The sequence below is a fragment of the Oreochromis niloticus genome, linkage group LG7 (assembly GCF_001858045.2).
Source record: "Oreochromis niloticus isolate F11D_XX linkage group LG7, O_niloticus_UMD_NMBU, whole genome shotgun sequence".
In the NCBI taxonomy this organism is placed as follows: Eukaryota; Metazoa; Chordata; class Actinopteri; order Cichliformes; family Cichlidae; genus Oreochromis; species Oreochromis niloticus.
The window spans coordinates 16,307,119-16,319,794 of record NC_031972.2 but is presented as its reverse complement, the minus strand read 5'-3'; the positions used below and the strand labels follow the sequence as shown (position 1 = coordinate 16,319,794).

At 43.1% G+C, this 12,676-nt stretch overlaps 1 protein-coding gene across 7 annotated transcripts in view; it reads right to left on the bottom strand.

Moving 5' to 3' along the window:
- Window positions 1–12,676, bottom strand: part of rapgef1b (Rap guanine nucleotide exchange factor (GEF) 1b) — a 47,814-nt gene that overhangs the window by 17,413 nt on the left and 17,725 nt on the right. For 6 of the 7 annotated variants that reach the window (XM_005456189.4, XM_025908836.1, XM_025908839.1 and 3 more), the window contains exons 2-9: window positions 5,832–5,977; window positions 5,106–5,284; window positions 3,490–3,646; window positions 3,308–3,396; window positions 3,057–3,215; window positions 2,492–2,542; window positions 1,816–1,930; window positions 361–541 (exon numbers count right to left, since the gene is read on the bottom strand). In XM_005456189.4, coding sequence (XP_005456246.1) covers window positions 361–541; window positions 1,816–1,930; window positions 2,492–2,542; window positions 3,057–3,215; window positions 3,308–3,396; window positions 3,490–3,646; window positions 5,106–5,284; window positions 5,832–5,977 — 1,077 coding nt within the window. The remainder of the gene's footprint in view (window positions 1–360; window positions 542–1,815; window positions 1,931–2,491; window positions 2,543–3,056; window positions 3,216–3,307; window positions 3,397–3,489; window positions 3,647–5,105; window positions 5,285–5,831; window positions 5,978–12,676) is intronic. The other variant, XM_025908838.1, reaches the window with a different exon arrangement.

The window sequence follows — 12,676 nt, the reverse complement described above, 5'->3', positions numbered from 1 at the left end:
TAAAGTGAAGGTGATTTTTATTTACAGTATTTAGTACAGTATTTATAGTATTCAACTTCACTTTGCATTTGTAAGATTCAGCTCTTCATATTTCATCAACAACTAGTGTTGAAAATATTAAAGACCCCCCCCTTTAGTCAATTATAATAGCAATAGCTAACACAGCATAATTACCTCACAGCTGAACTTTTGATAGTTTTTTTTTCTGTCAACTATTTGTGCAAAAAACGCAGATTTTTTTCTGATTTTGCACATTGTTAACATTTAAATATGCACTGATCTTTAGTGTTTTGAGCAAGCAATTTGACCAGCATAAGAAATAAAATAAGCAATTCAGCGCTGAATAGCTGGACTTCTTACCGAGCGTCTCACAGCTGGTGTTCCGAGAACACTGCCCGCTGTCTTGCTCTATGGAAGAAAGCTGTTCGTCGGATTTGCTGAGTTTCCCCATGCTGCTGCACGGTGAAAGACGGGGAGAGTCGCCACCGTACGAGTGGCTTCCCCCAGAGAAACGCCTCTGAAGGAACTCCTGTTCATACTCCTGTTGTTGCAGAGACACTGAAAGGTTAGTTTACTTCCTACAAATACGTACTGCTTTTAGGATTTTAAGGTAAACTAATGGGATGCTATAATACACTGCTGTGCAAAAGTCCTGAGCCATTATTTTCTATTGGTATTTTGTAGGGAAATGGGAAACAAGTGCAGTGATTTATTGAAACATGCAAACATACATGAAAATACAGTACAAAAAGCAAAAATGGACATTGTACAATTTGAACAAGTGTATATAATATGACTACTTTTATACTTGATCACAGCCTGAACTCTCTTTGGCAAAGTTTCCTTCTGATTTCTTTAAGAAGTCTTCAGGAATAGTTCTCCAAGCTTCTTAAAGGACATTCAAAGCTCTTCTTTGGATGTTGGCTGCCTTTTGTCGCATTCTCAGTCAGGATGATCCCACACTGCTTTAATAAAGTTGAAGTCTGGACTCCATGACTGATAGTGTGTTTGGGATCGTTGTTATGCTAAAAATGAAGCTGCTGCCAATCAGATGCTTTCCAGATGGTTTTGTATGATGGATCAGAATCTGACTGCACTTTTCTGCGTTCATAATTCCATCCGTTTTGACAAGATCTCAAACACCACTGGCTGAAATGCAGCCCCAAACCATTACAGATGGCAGTAACATGTTTTGCAGACGGCTGTAGACCCTCACCTCTCATGACCTTCTCTTATGTACACACCAATGACGACTGGAATAAATAATTTCAAATTTGGATTAATCACCCCATAAGATAAGTTGCCACTAATTTTCAGTCCAATTCTTGTGTAACGTGGCATCCGTCAGCCATTTCTCCCTGTCCTCCTTCATTATAAATGGCATCTTGACAGCCATCTTTCCACTGAGACCATTTGTGATGAGACCTCAGCAAAGCAGACAGATGAACTGAATGGCAGGGCACTGTTTCAGGTCTTTGCTGGATTCTTTCTTATTTCTTAAGGACACGACTTTCAGATACTCCACACCAGGTTTTCAACTAATAGATGTTTGGGCTCACCTTGCTGGTGAAAAAACAAAAATTCTATTTTATGCCTTAAAAAAACAAAACAAAACAAAAAACTATTCATATAAAAATGGTCAGGTACAAGGACTGGATTGAAAAAGAGGTAAAAAAAAACCAGCCAAGGAAGTCTAGAGAACTAATGCTCAAAATGACAAGAAATTCAGGTGCCTTGGAAGCAAAATATAAGGAAATGAGGGGTGACTCAAGAGTTTTGCACAGTACTGTAGATCACCGGACGTTAAACCCTCACCTGTCTGTGGTCACTACACGGGAGGCTGGAGCCACGGCTCATCGGGGCGACCACTGCCACTGGTGTAGGTGAAGGGGCTGACTGTCGCTTCTTAGGAGGAAGAGCTGGTGGAGGACTACAGACGGATAAACGGAGAACAGTAGAATAAAAAAAAGAAAGAAAGCAAAAACAGGAACAATGAGCGTTTTGTCTCAAAGTAAAAAAAAAGTCAATCAGGCAAGCACGCAGAACACGCGGTTCCTGACATGTATGCACACACACACACATAAAAAAACCATGTATATATACATGAACACACACACATTATCATCCCTCCTCTGGACAGTGAGATGAAAAGTGAGAGTGTTTCATGTTAGGCTCTCTCCTGCTTGTCAAACCTAAATTCTCTCAGTTAGTTAATATCATCCAAATGAGGTGACGAGCGAACAGAAGCGACCATGACATGGAGGCCAGCGAAAAAGGACACTTCATAGGGTCAGTCATACACTCTCATGCACTGGGCGGTCTTCTGATTGGATGGGAAGGTCTTCAGGGAATACCCAGGATGACACAAACTTTAAAACAACGCAACCATGCAAATCAAAAAGCACTTTCATCCAATCCAGAAGTTTTATGGGGAAGGGGGGAGGGGTGGGATGTTATTATGGAGACAGATGATCCTAAGGGGCTAACATACTTCTCCTTCTGAGAGGGTCTCCTTTGGCCAGCCTCGGCACTCAACTGTGCTCTGTTCCCAGAATCCAAAAAATGGGAAAATAAATAAATAAATAAATAAAAAATGACAGACACAGCAGAGAGAGTAAGGAAGGAAGACCAACAAACAAACTACTGATTCAGACTTTTAAGGCTCGAGTATGAAAAGTCTTAATAGTTCAAACCTCAAAGAAAACCCCTTTGAAATCCACACCACAAAAGCTTCCTTTACTCCTTATTTGTTACTCGTGAAACAACTTGAGAAAAAAGACAAGTTACACTGAAACAGCTGCAACGAATAAATGCTTTGTGGCGACGGTACAAATGGTCACAAAATAGTTTCTGTGACCTCTGACCGCACAGCCTCAAAGCCACCAGACAAAAATAAGGCGACAGGAAATCCTTTGGTTTCTACGGACTTTATCGCCACAGCGAACGCTTCAGCAACGTCTGCTCAGCTGGGAGAAGTATTGATAATGTAGCCCTGCTCACTTAAACATAGAGAATCCACAATATCACACCCACAGCTGGAGTGCTTTCACCCTCACCTGAGCTCAGCCATTTTGGCTTCCGGTAGTGGGGGTTTGGGAGGTGCTACTTCCTCATCTGGTACTTCAGGGGCAGCTTCCACAGGAGCGGCTGCCGGAGCAGTCTTACTCGAGACCTCCTGCTCCCGATCTATCAGGGGCCTCTCCGCTGACACGCTGCTGCGTACGTAAAGAAAAAAAGCAGATTGAGTGATGGGACGTACTCGGAGCGCCTGAATCTTCGTAATCCTGCGAGCGTGCTCTGCGCTCACCTCTCGGCTGTGACAGCAGGTGCTGCTGGTTTATTAGGCGTGGTAGGTGACGGCTGTTCCTGTTTCTCTATGGTCAGCTTCACCAGCTCCTGTTCACAGACACACAACGCAGCCAATCTCAGTCTCCTCTGAAACCTCAACTTTAGCACACTGACAAATCATTTTCAGCACAGGGCCCATACCTTTACTCCATCCAGCACCGCTTTGATGACATTGGTGACGGAAGCCACATTTTCCTTATCGTCCAAGTCAATCCCGTCCAGCATCACCTGGTCGGCCCAGCGGATAAGGTTGGCCAAACTCTGATATACGCGGCTGTGGCAAGATGACAGCGCCGAACTGTTTGACGAGAAGAGGAATTCGGAGGGGGGGTTGCAGTGGTGTACAGTACAGATATGAAGCACATGATGCACAGGAGGTGAGAGAAGGTGGGGGAAAGCAAAAGTGAGGAAGGAGAATGATCCAAGAGGGCACAACAGCAAGACGTGAAGGAGGAGGGGAGGGGGGACATGTTAGGCTGCAAGTGAGAAAAATCACAGAAATAAGACACATTCTATCTCCTGTCTATTAACAAACAGACGGGGGGGGGGGGGATTGGTTGAAATTGCTTAGGCTACAAGCTTGAGGCTAGGAATAAGGCTGCTAGAGCTCACAGGAGAATGTAGGGAAGTGGGTGTTGTTTCACCATTTAGCAAATCATACTTTGAGACTTAACACTAAGGTGTGGCGATGGCCTGTACCAACATGCAGCGACTGATTCACAGTGCAGGAATATCCTTCCAGTGTCTCTCTCTGCACGGCTTAGTCCTTAAGCGAGTGGGAGAGAACTGAAGCTATAGAAGTAGGGAGATGGTGGATTGGACAAGTATGGGACGTAGATCACGCTAGAGCTGAGGAGATCTAGAGTGATTATAATTAATGTGGCTGACTAGACTTTGTATATACTAATACAGTTTTAGCAAATAAGCTCTCTACTTAACTCTCACTGGAGTTACATTTGACTGAAATTAAATTAAATCCCTGAAACCAAATATGCCACACATGTAGCCAACGGAAAAACGTTTTTAATCGCTAAAATGGAAACTTAACAGATAATATTATCAAACAATATTTACTTACTGTAGCTTATTTGCCAAAAGACATCCAACCTAGAGCTGTAAAGTAACTATAATGTAAACTTCTACTGGGATCTATTGAGATTTGGACTCGGTAAGATTGAGTTCAAATCTTAATCTTATGGCTGCTGCTCAGTTTTCCAGCAACAATCCATCAACTGCTTCTAAACACAGTGCTCTGACCTCTAACCTCCATACTTCATCTGTAACGATGGGTGAGAAAGACAAAGACAGAAGTTCCAACATGTCCTGGCAAAAGCTGTCCACAAAAAACTGCAGCCAGGCTTACTTTAAAAAAAAAAAAACACACACACAGAGGAAATAAAGCAAACTGACTCATGCTACGGGCTGATATATCTGAAAGCTGAAATTAATTTCTGTTCCACAAAAGGAAATGTGTCAATGGAGAGAGAGGGAGAGCAGCAAGTGATGTGAGCTTTCGAATCGGGGGAGCCTCGAGGTGAGCCTGCGAACGTATCAATCTTCACAAGCTCCTCGCTGACAGGAAGGCAACGTCTTTCTAGTCTGAACATGTGACCGAGCTACTTTACAAACTGCTTCGAGAGGCAAGAATAATATGAATAAACTGAGAAGTGATACAGTGTCACTAATATAAATCTAAAGTGGCGAAAAAGACTGCAGAAAGAATATTATAACGCTGACCTATATTTTCTATTACCCACCTGTGCTGTATCCGCGCCTCTACCTGCACCAGAGGCAAGATTGCTTCAAGCACCTTGCTGGCCGAGCCTGGAAGCATCTCCAGAACCTTCTTCTCCACAACCATTTTGTCCACGATTGTCTTGAAGTAGCGCAGGGCACTGACCACCTCTTTCTCCTGCTCCTCCAGCCTACTAACCTTCTAAAAAAACCCAAAAAACCACAAAACAGTGTCTCAGGATTAGACTGCAAAGTTCATTTTTATAGGAGAACAAAATAGTTACTATTTAGTCTGGGCTCTGTGCATTGGGCCTGCTACTCCTGTGGTTTGCTCACAGTTCAAAGCATCATCTATCAAGTGATGTGGCTTTGAGTGATCTTGGTGCTCCTGCAAAGAGCTCTTTGAGCCTCTCTAGTCTTTCACAGCGGGACTGCTGAGGAATATACTCATTACACCAAAAGCCTTAAGAGGTAACAGAGGAGTTCATTCACGACGCAGCGCGGTTCCATTCACGCCTTTATAGGTTTAGACACCTGCTGAAGCACAGCCAGCCACCACAGCGACTGGGAGGCTGTGGGAACCAGCAGGGAAACCCACGTGCGGACACAATGGAATAGAGGAGCACAAAACGTCTGACAGGAAAACAACCGCCTCGCAAAGAGGCAAACAAATACACGGAATAGGCGGGAAAGCGTTGGATTTCCCACAATACACACATGTCTGCTGGTGCACACTAACACACACACACCTTGTTAGTAGGTTTCTCAGTACTCTTGGCTGCTGGCTCGGGCTGCAGTTGCTTGCCCTTCTTGGATGGAGTCCTCTTGATCTTGGGAGAGTGGAACTTGTCCTTCAGGATCATGGTGAAAGTGGACAGATGGGACCGTTGCGAGTCTGTGGACAAGAGATGGAAAACACAGGAAGTTGAGTGGTCAGTTACGGAGGAGAGATTCTCAAGGGGGAGGTGGGGAAGTGAGGATAGAAATTAGATGTAAGCAGATGGCACAAGCTCAGTGAAGTGCTGATATCACTATCACACAGTGGTGCTCAAGTGAGGAGTTCAGCACCAGCAAGACTCCAAAAAGGAAAACTGGAGTCTTTAATGCTAACACAAATCTGCTGCTCAAGCTCGTCTAGCAGCTCATTATTTGTACAGATGTGAGGGAGACGAGGCCAAAGCAGACGAGTGTGCCTCTGGTAGTTAGTGCAGAGATGAAAATGACTTTACAGGATTACAGAGACAGCAGCTTCGTAATAGATGAGTTATTTAGCAGAATTCCAACTAGTTCATAGCAGTGAGGGTTTAGTTGAGAGGAGTCCACACTCTGTTAATCCCAGGATAATTAACGTGCTCCCTCATGTTGTCCTTTCACCTCTTTGTCTCTCCCCTCCTATCTGAAGCTGAACCAGGAAATAAATACTAATAAGAGCAGTGGGAGCTGACAGGACGAGTGTGGGTTTTTATCAGCGACAAAATTACACCTTTATCTGCTTTAATCTCCCTCGAGCGCCGCAACGGCGGGATGTGGCATTCTGTGGCCATCAGCGTGAAGGAAAACAACCAAAAAGACTGCAGAATAGCAATCAACAGCAGGAAAGAGCCACAAACCAGACTTCCAGTGGGGCCGTGCTTTCATCTGCACCATTGATCGACACGGCACGCAAGCATCCACCCCACTGTTCTATCTCTAATCCCCATCATCCTTTACGCCCAGCGCAAAGCCAAAGTTCGCCAAGACGGCCAAGGACGGCCTCGTGTTCTTATTAAAAATGTTGTTGAGAACGGCTGCCGTAGCATTTCCTGAGATTAGGCATGCGTGACCCCTCGTCTCTTGTTCTTACGCAGATTTGTTTTAATTTTTATCCCAGCTTCATGCAACAAAAAAAAAAGAAAAAGAAAAACAAAAAACTCCAGCTGAATTTTTTTTTGGGGGGGATGGGGCAAGCATTAGTAAGTTATTCGTGTCGCAGAGAGAGAGGATTCAGCAAAACGCAGAGTTGCTGGAAATCTCTTTCATGACCGCTCATCGCTTTTAATCTGAATTTGACCCAGTTTCTAATATCCAAATCGGTTGAATCAATCACATATAGATGTTTCAACGTGTTTGCTTTGCTGGGGAAAAAACAAACTAACTCAATTGTAACTTCATCAGCGGTTGTTTCCAGGGAGAGTAAATTCATGCCTCCGTGTGACACAGATAGCACATTTTATTGGTATGCTGTGCCTTTTCATTTCACACAGTCAGTGGAGTAAAGAAATAACAACATCTAGCCAGCTGGGAAGGATTTAAGGAGAAGGAAGACAAGTTTATCAAAGAAAACAGAGCAGTCACTTGGTGCGATGAAGACCCTGCAGGAAGGGACAACCTTCAGATCTGCACTGCTGTCTGGATCTACACTTTGTAGTCACGCCGCAGGGGATGATGTAGTCCTTCAGAGCTCCAGAAGAGCACGGTCTGAATAGCACAGCTCGCGTGAGAGATTATTTTACACCCCGAGGCTGTACATACAGTGTTAAGTCAGTTTTGCCACAAGCCAAGACACTCTCCTGGCTGAACTTCACTTTACAGAGTCACAGACTACTTGTAGAGTAGTGAGTATGTTTTTGATTGCACATCAACCTTCATATAAATTCAGCTCCCCCCAATCCCCTTAATCTAGGAGCGTGCACAGGGGATTGTGGCTGACATCACAAAACGCTGCACCCTCTCACTCAACTGCAGCTTACACAGGGCCGAAAGGAGTGTGTGCGAGTTTACAGCTGCAACTCGGCATCGTCCCAGCCCCAGAGCTGAGAAGCAATGACACGAGCACAATGAGTGCATACGATCGATACAGCTGGTGACCTCAGACGCCACATCGCGGTCCCGAGGCTCAGCTGTTTATCAGGCGCACAGGGCTGGTTCCATGAATCCTCCGCTCCCCTATTCACTTCTCAACCCAGTCTTTTTTTTCCCTCTTTAGTTCTTGGGAGCAGAAAGAACTGGAAGTCTGGCTCAGCATGAAAATGACATCATCAACAGAAAGAAATGGACACTGTTAAAGTCAGCAAGCACGGGAGAGAGAGAGAGCACAGTGAAGTGCTCTGTTATAGTCATGTAGCCCCCCCCTTAAGTATCCACCCTCCCCTCCTCTGTGAGAGAGTGCGCAGCCAGGTCCTCTCCTCAGCTTCCTGCCTGCTGCTGGCCAGAATTATGATGTCATTGCTTGTAATGTCTCAGACAGAGCTGACGAGTCATCCACGAAACAAAACAGTGAAAGAAACTTTACAGTTAAACCGTTTTGGGGTGGGATAAAATGGGAAGTTGTGTAGGCGCTCATACTGTTGTCGTCTTCTACCCGTAGATTCTGGCAGCCTGGAGAACAGTAAAACTGTCTCAGTGCCAAACTGAGACTGGAGACTATTCATTTCTGCACCTCGAACACTCAAGCGCCATGAATAAGTCCAAATGGAAGCACATTTATGCACTTAACTCTTGAACAACCTGAGGCACTGTTAGATTACCGTCACTAAAAAGACTTCAAAGCATCCCATGATCCACCTTATTAGGTTTTCTGCCATTTTTTACTTTTTACATAAAATGCAACACATTTTCCAGCCTCTATTTTCTCAGGTTTTTATGTGCTCATCATAAATATGCCTAAGTGGCCAAACTGGGACTTGGGTCATGTCTCAACAACTATAAAACCAACCTTGTTCCATGGACCCAGGACCCCATTTTGCAGATCAAAGTAATTGGTGCAACCACTATACTGAAGGCTTTAAACAATTTTTAAAAGCCACAATTTGATTCCAGTCTTCAACATATCAATCTAGGCAGCTTTACACCATTTCAAATGTTACTTCAAAGCCAATACTTGTGTTTTTACTACTTTAAAACTGCTTTGAGAGGATTAAAGAAGAAGAATTAATTTGAAGACTTAATTTGTGATGCCTTGCCTTTGTTGATTTCTATTTGTGGCTTCCGTATCCATTTTAGTGAAAAGTAAAAACTAAAAAAATAAAACAGCAGAGCCTAACTGACAAACATCAAAGTGGGTTAGGCTTCCATTAAAAAAAATCTTGGTTTATCTCTTACATTGTAAAATGCTTCAGTCCCATGAAGAACTGAAACCAAACAACCCCCAAATCCTCACGTCACACTGCAAACTCACAATTACGCGTAAACCCCCCGCAAAAACCCCCCCAGTGCGATCAGTTCACAGTTCATGTGATCGCCACAGTGGTAAAACCTTATGACAATCGGTTCGTGTTAGTACTGGTAGCAAAAATCCAAGTCTGTAGGATATGTGAAAAAATGACTACAGCTGACATTGTTAAGACTAAATAGCGAAGGATTTAACAAGTAAACATCTTTTTTGGAGGCTTTTAAACTCCGCAGACACTTTGCTGCTCTTAAAGGCCTTGGGGACATTTAAAGCAAACACTTGAGTCTGAACAACTCTTCAACAAAGCCTGGGAGAGTTCTCATCCAGAGTCCCTGGGAGCTTTCTACTGCTGAATTGTCTGAAGGCTTTGTTACACAATAAGCAAACAGAAAAACACACGCACACATAGGGTCTAAATTTATGGATGCTTCTGGCAAAAAGAGGTAAGTGGATGCAATATACGGCAAATTAATTTTGTGTATAATTCGCTTGTTATTTGCTGGAGCCTGAAAAGACCTCTGCATTTAATTCTGCTGCCCTAAGGCAATCCGCAGACACCTGCTGTCCAGGAACATTTCATTTAAAATAAGGAATACTTTATTTAGTATTCCACCTGGAAAGGCAGCCAGTCTAGGGTCAGTGACCTCCTGACCCAGTATGAACCTTCCAGATCCCTCAGGTCATCTGGATCCAGTCTTATCAATTCCCAGAGTCAGAACCAGACACGGAGAAGCTGCATTCAGCTTTTATGCTCCATATATCTGGAACAAACTCCCAGAAAGCCTCAGATCAGCTGAAACACTCAGTTTATTTAAATCCAGGTTGAAGACTCACTTATTCTCCGCTGCATTTGAATAAAGCACCAAATCCGCACTTAAGCCTAAATTTCAAAACTTACATTTTAACTACTGATTTTATCTACTGTTCTGATTTTTGATTTTATATACTGTTTTGTTTGTTTGTTTTAATCAATTTTAAATCATGCTTTTTATTTGTTTTTGTTTTTAATATCTCTGTAAAGCACTTTGAATCACCTTGTTGTTGTTGAATTGTGCTATATAAATAAACTTGCCTTGCCTTGCCTTTTGTCAACCTCACCACAGAACCATAGCTACGAGCACAATCCCTCCAGGCTAACATGATTCTGTATCAGTGCGATTAATATCTCGAAAAACTTCCTTGAACTCATGACCCTCCCAAATCGCAAGGCAAATGGTTTTTTAATAAACAGAGCTTTATTTGGAATCCTGACAGGCTGTCAGACAAAAAGACATACCTGAAGGTGTTTGAAATGCTGCTTCCTCATAAACTGAATATGATTAAATTAGGAGGGTTTTTTCCCTCTCCCCCCTTTCTATTTATAACACAGTATCTCTGAGTGGGAGGAGGTTAATTCCACCCCTGCTGTTAATGGCAGTCTGTGTAGTGTGAAAAACTGCAATTTATGGAACAACTTGTTTCTTAATTGTACTTATCTTATTTATCTATTTTCCAAATAAGAAAAAAAAATCCCGTTCTGTATTGCTGATCATGATGACTGGTGCCATATGTGTTTGTCGGGGTGTGACAGGCTGGCAGATTGATGTGGTTCCTGTTCAGTACAGGTGTGATCTATACAGGACAGCTGGTGGCCTCTTCCCTTCTCACTGGCCCTGTAGGCTTAGAGTAAGACGAAACAGGGTGGAAAGACAGAGATGAGGCTGTGCTTAAGGTTACATGCACAGCTGTCACCTCCTGCTGAACCCCTTCAGTGAGGAGCTTCTCAATGAAAGTGTCCCCAAACCCTGCCTCTGCGGACGTGTTTAGCCTGTTAGAAGACCGCAACGAGGGTCACAAAGGTCACTGTGGCAGCTGTTCAGCATATGAAAAAGGTAAATGGGGGAAAAACTGATCTGAAAGTGTGCATAGAAAATGTTTAGAGGATGAATGAACTGCAAAAATGAATTCTTTTTCTGCTTTACACAGACTCCTTGAGAGATAAAACCTACAAGTATATGTATACAGAGCCTGTACACTGGACTCATTCAGTCCATCAGTGTGTTAATATGCTTTTGAGTTTATAACGGCATTTCTGTTACACACATTTTGAAGCAAAGACCCACAGTACCAGCAATGTTAACTTGATTTGCTAGCTGGGGCATCTTTTCATCTGTCTGGGACAGTCTTAATAAACTCAATAAGCTGTCATCTGACCAAACTGTCACTGGTTAAAGCGTTACATCAAACAGGCTATAAGAACTGCGCCATTACTAACACCTAATTACTAACACCTAACCTAACCCTGCAGGTTTTAGATATCACCCTGGGTCAACACACCTGAATCACATGATTAGTTCATTACCAGGCCTCTGGAGAACTTCAAGACATGTTGAGGAGGTCATTTATCCATTTAAATCAGCTGTGATGGATCAAGGACACATCTAAAACCTGCAGGGACACCGGCCCTCATGGACTGGGATTGGGGACCCCTGCTTTACTCTGTCACCATGTCAGAAATCTAGTTGGTGTGGATCTATGTTCTTATGGGCCCAATCACAGGGATAAAAACCAGCTGGCATCTGCATGGTAACCACCAGTCACTAAGGTAAAATGTATAATCCTTGACCAGTTATGCGCAGTTGCTGGAAATTGCTACCAGTCATTGTCAAATTAATCGCTAAACACCAGTAACAACTGCTCAGTAGACCCCCTAGTAACCGTTGGTCACTAGGGAATAAGGTGTATTCCCAAGCTGGTTGGCAAATAGTTGTAGGAGGCAGCTTGCAGTTGCTAGGTGAAACTGTCACACAGAGGTATGAAGCACTGCACTGAAAGCAATTGTTTGGGTCACTAGCAGATTGCAGCGCTCAGTAATGTATATAGAAGACGCCAAATTGTGTGGAAAAAAAGTCGCTAAGTACTTGCTAAACAGCATTGCAACTGTTTTGCACTCACTAAAAAGTTGCAATGCAAACTGGAAATGGTTCAAATCTACCCCAGTTCATTTGCTGTGTATGTTCCCTTATGCTCTCTCCTAGCTGTTGTGTCAACTCTAAATTGTCATGCCATAATAAAAGTTAAAAAGCCCATAAATACCTTAAAATAATTTTTAAAAAGTAAGTCTCATGGAAGCAGAAGAGAGGGCAAAAACAGACGACAGAAGAAAAGAAGCCTAAGCAAGGGTATCAGGTTTTATAACAGTATTCAGTACTACACCATGCAATGCAACATTTTACAGCTAAAAAAAAAAAAAAGTATATTAAATAAAGCACAACTTATTTGCAACACAACATTATCTCTGCATTGGATGTAAATAAATGTGTTCTCTATAAGAAGTGCCCTTTTACTAAGATGCATTAGATGGGGTTGTAGATCTAACACAAGGGCGTAGATTTGGTTTTGGCATTGGTGGGGACGGATGATTCAACCACCAAACCCTGCCCTGTTTCTTTTTTTTTTCCTTTT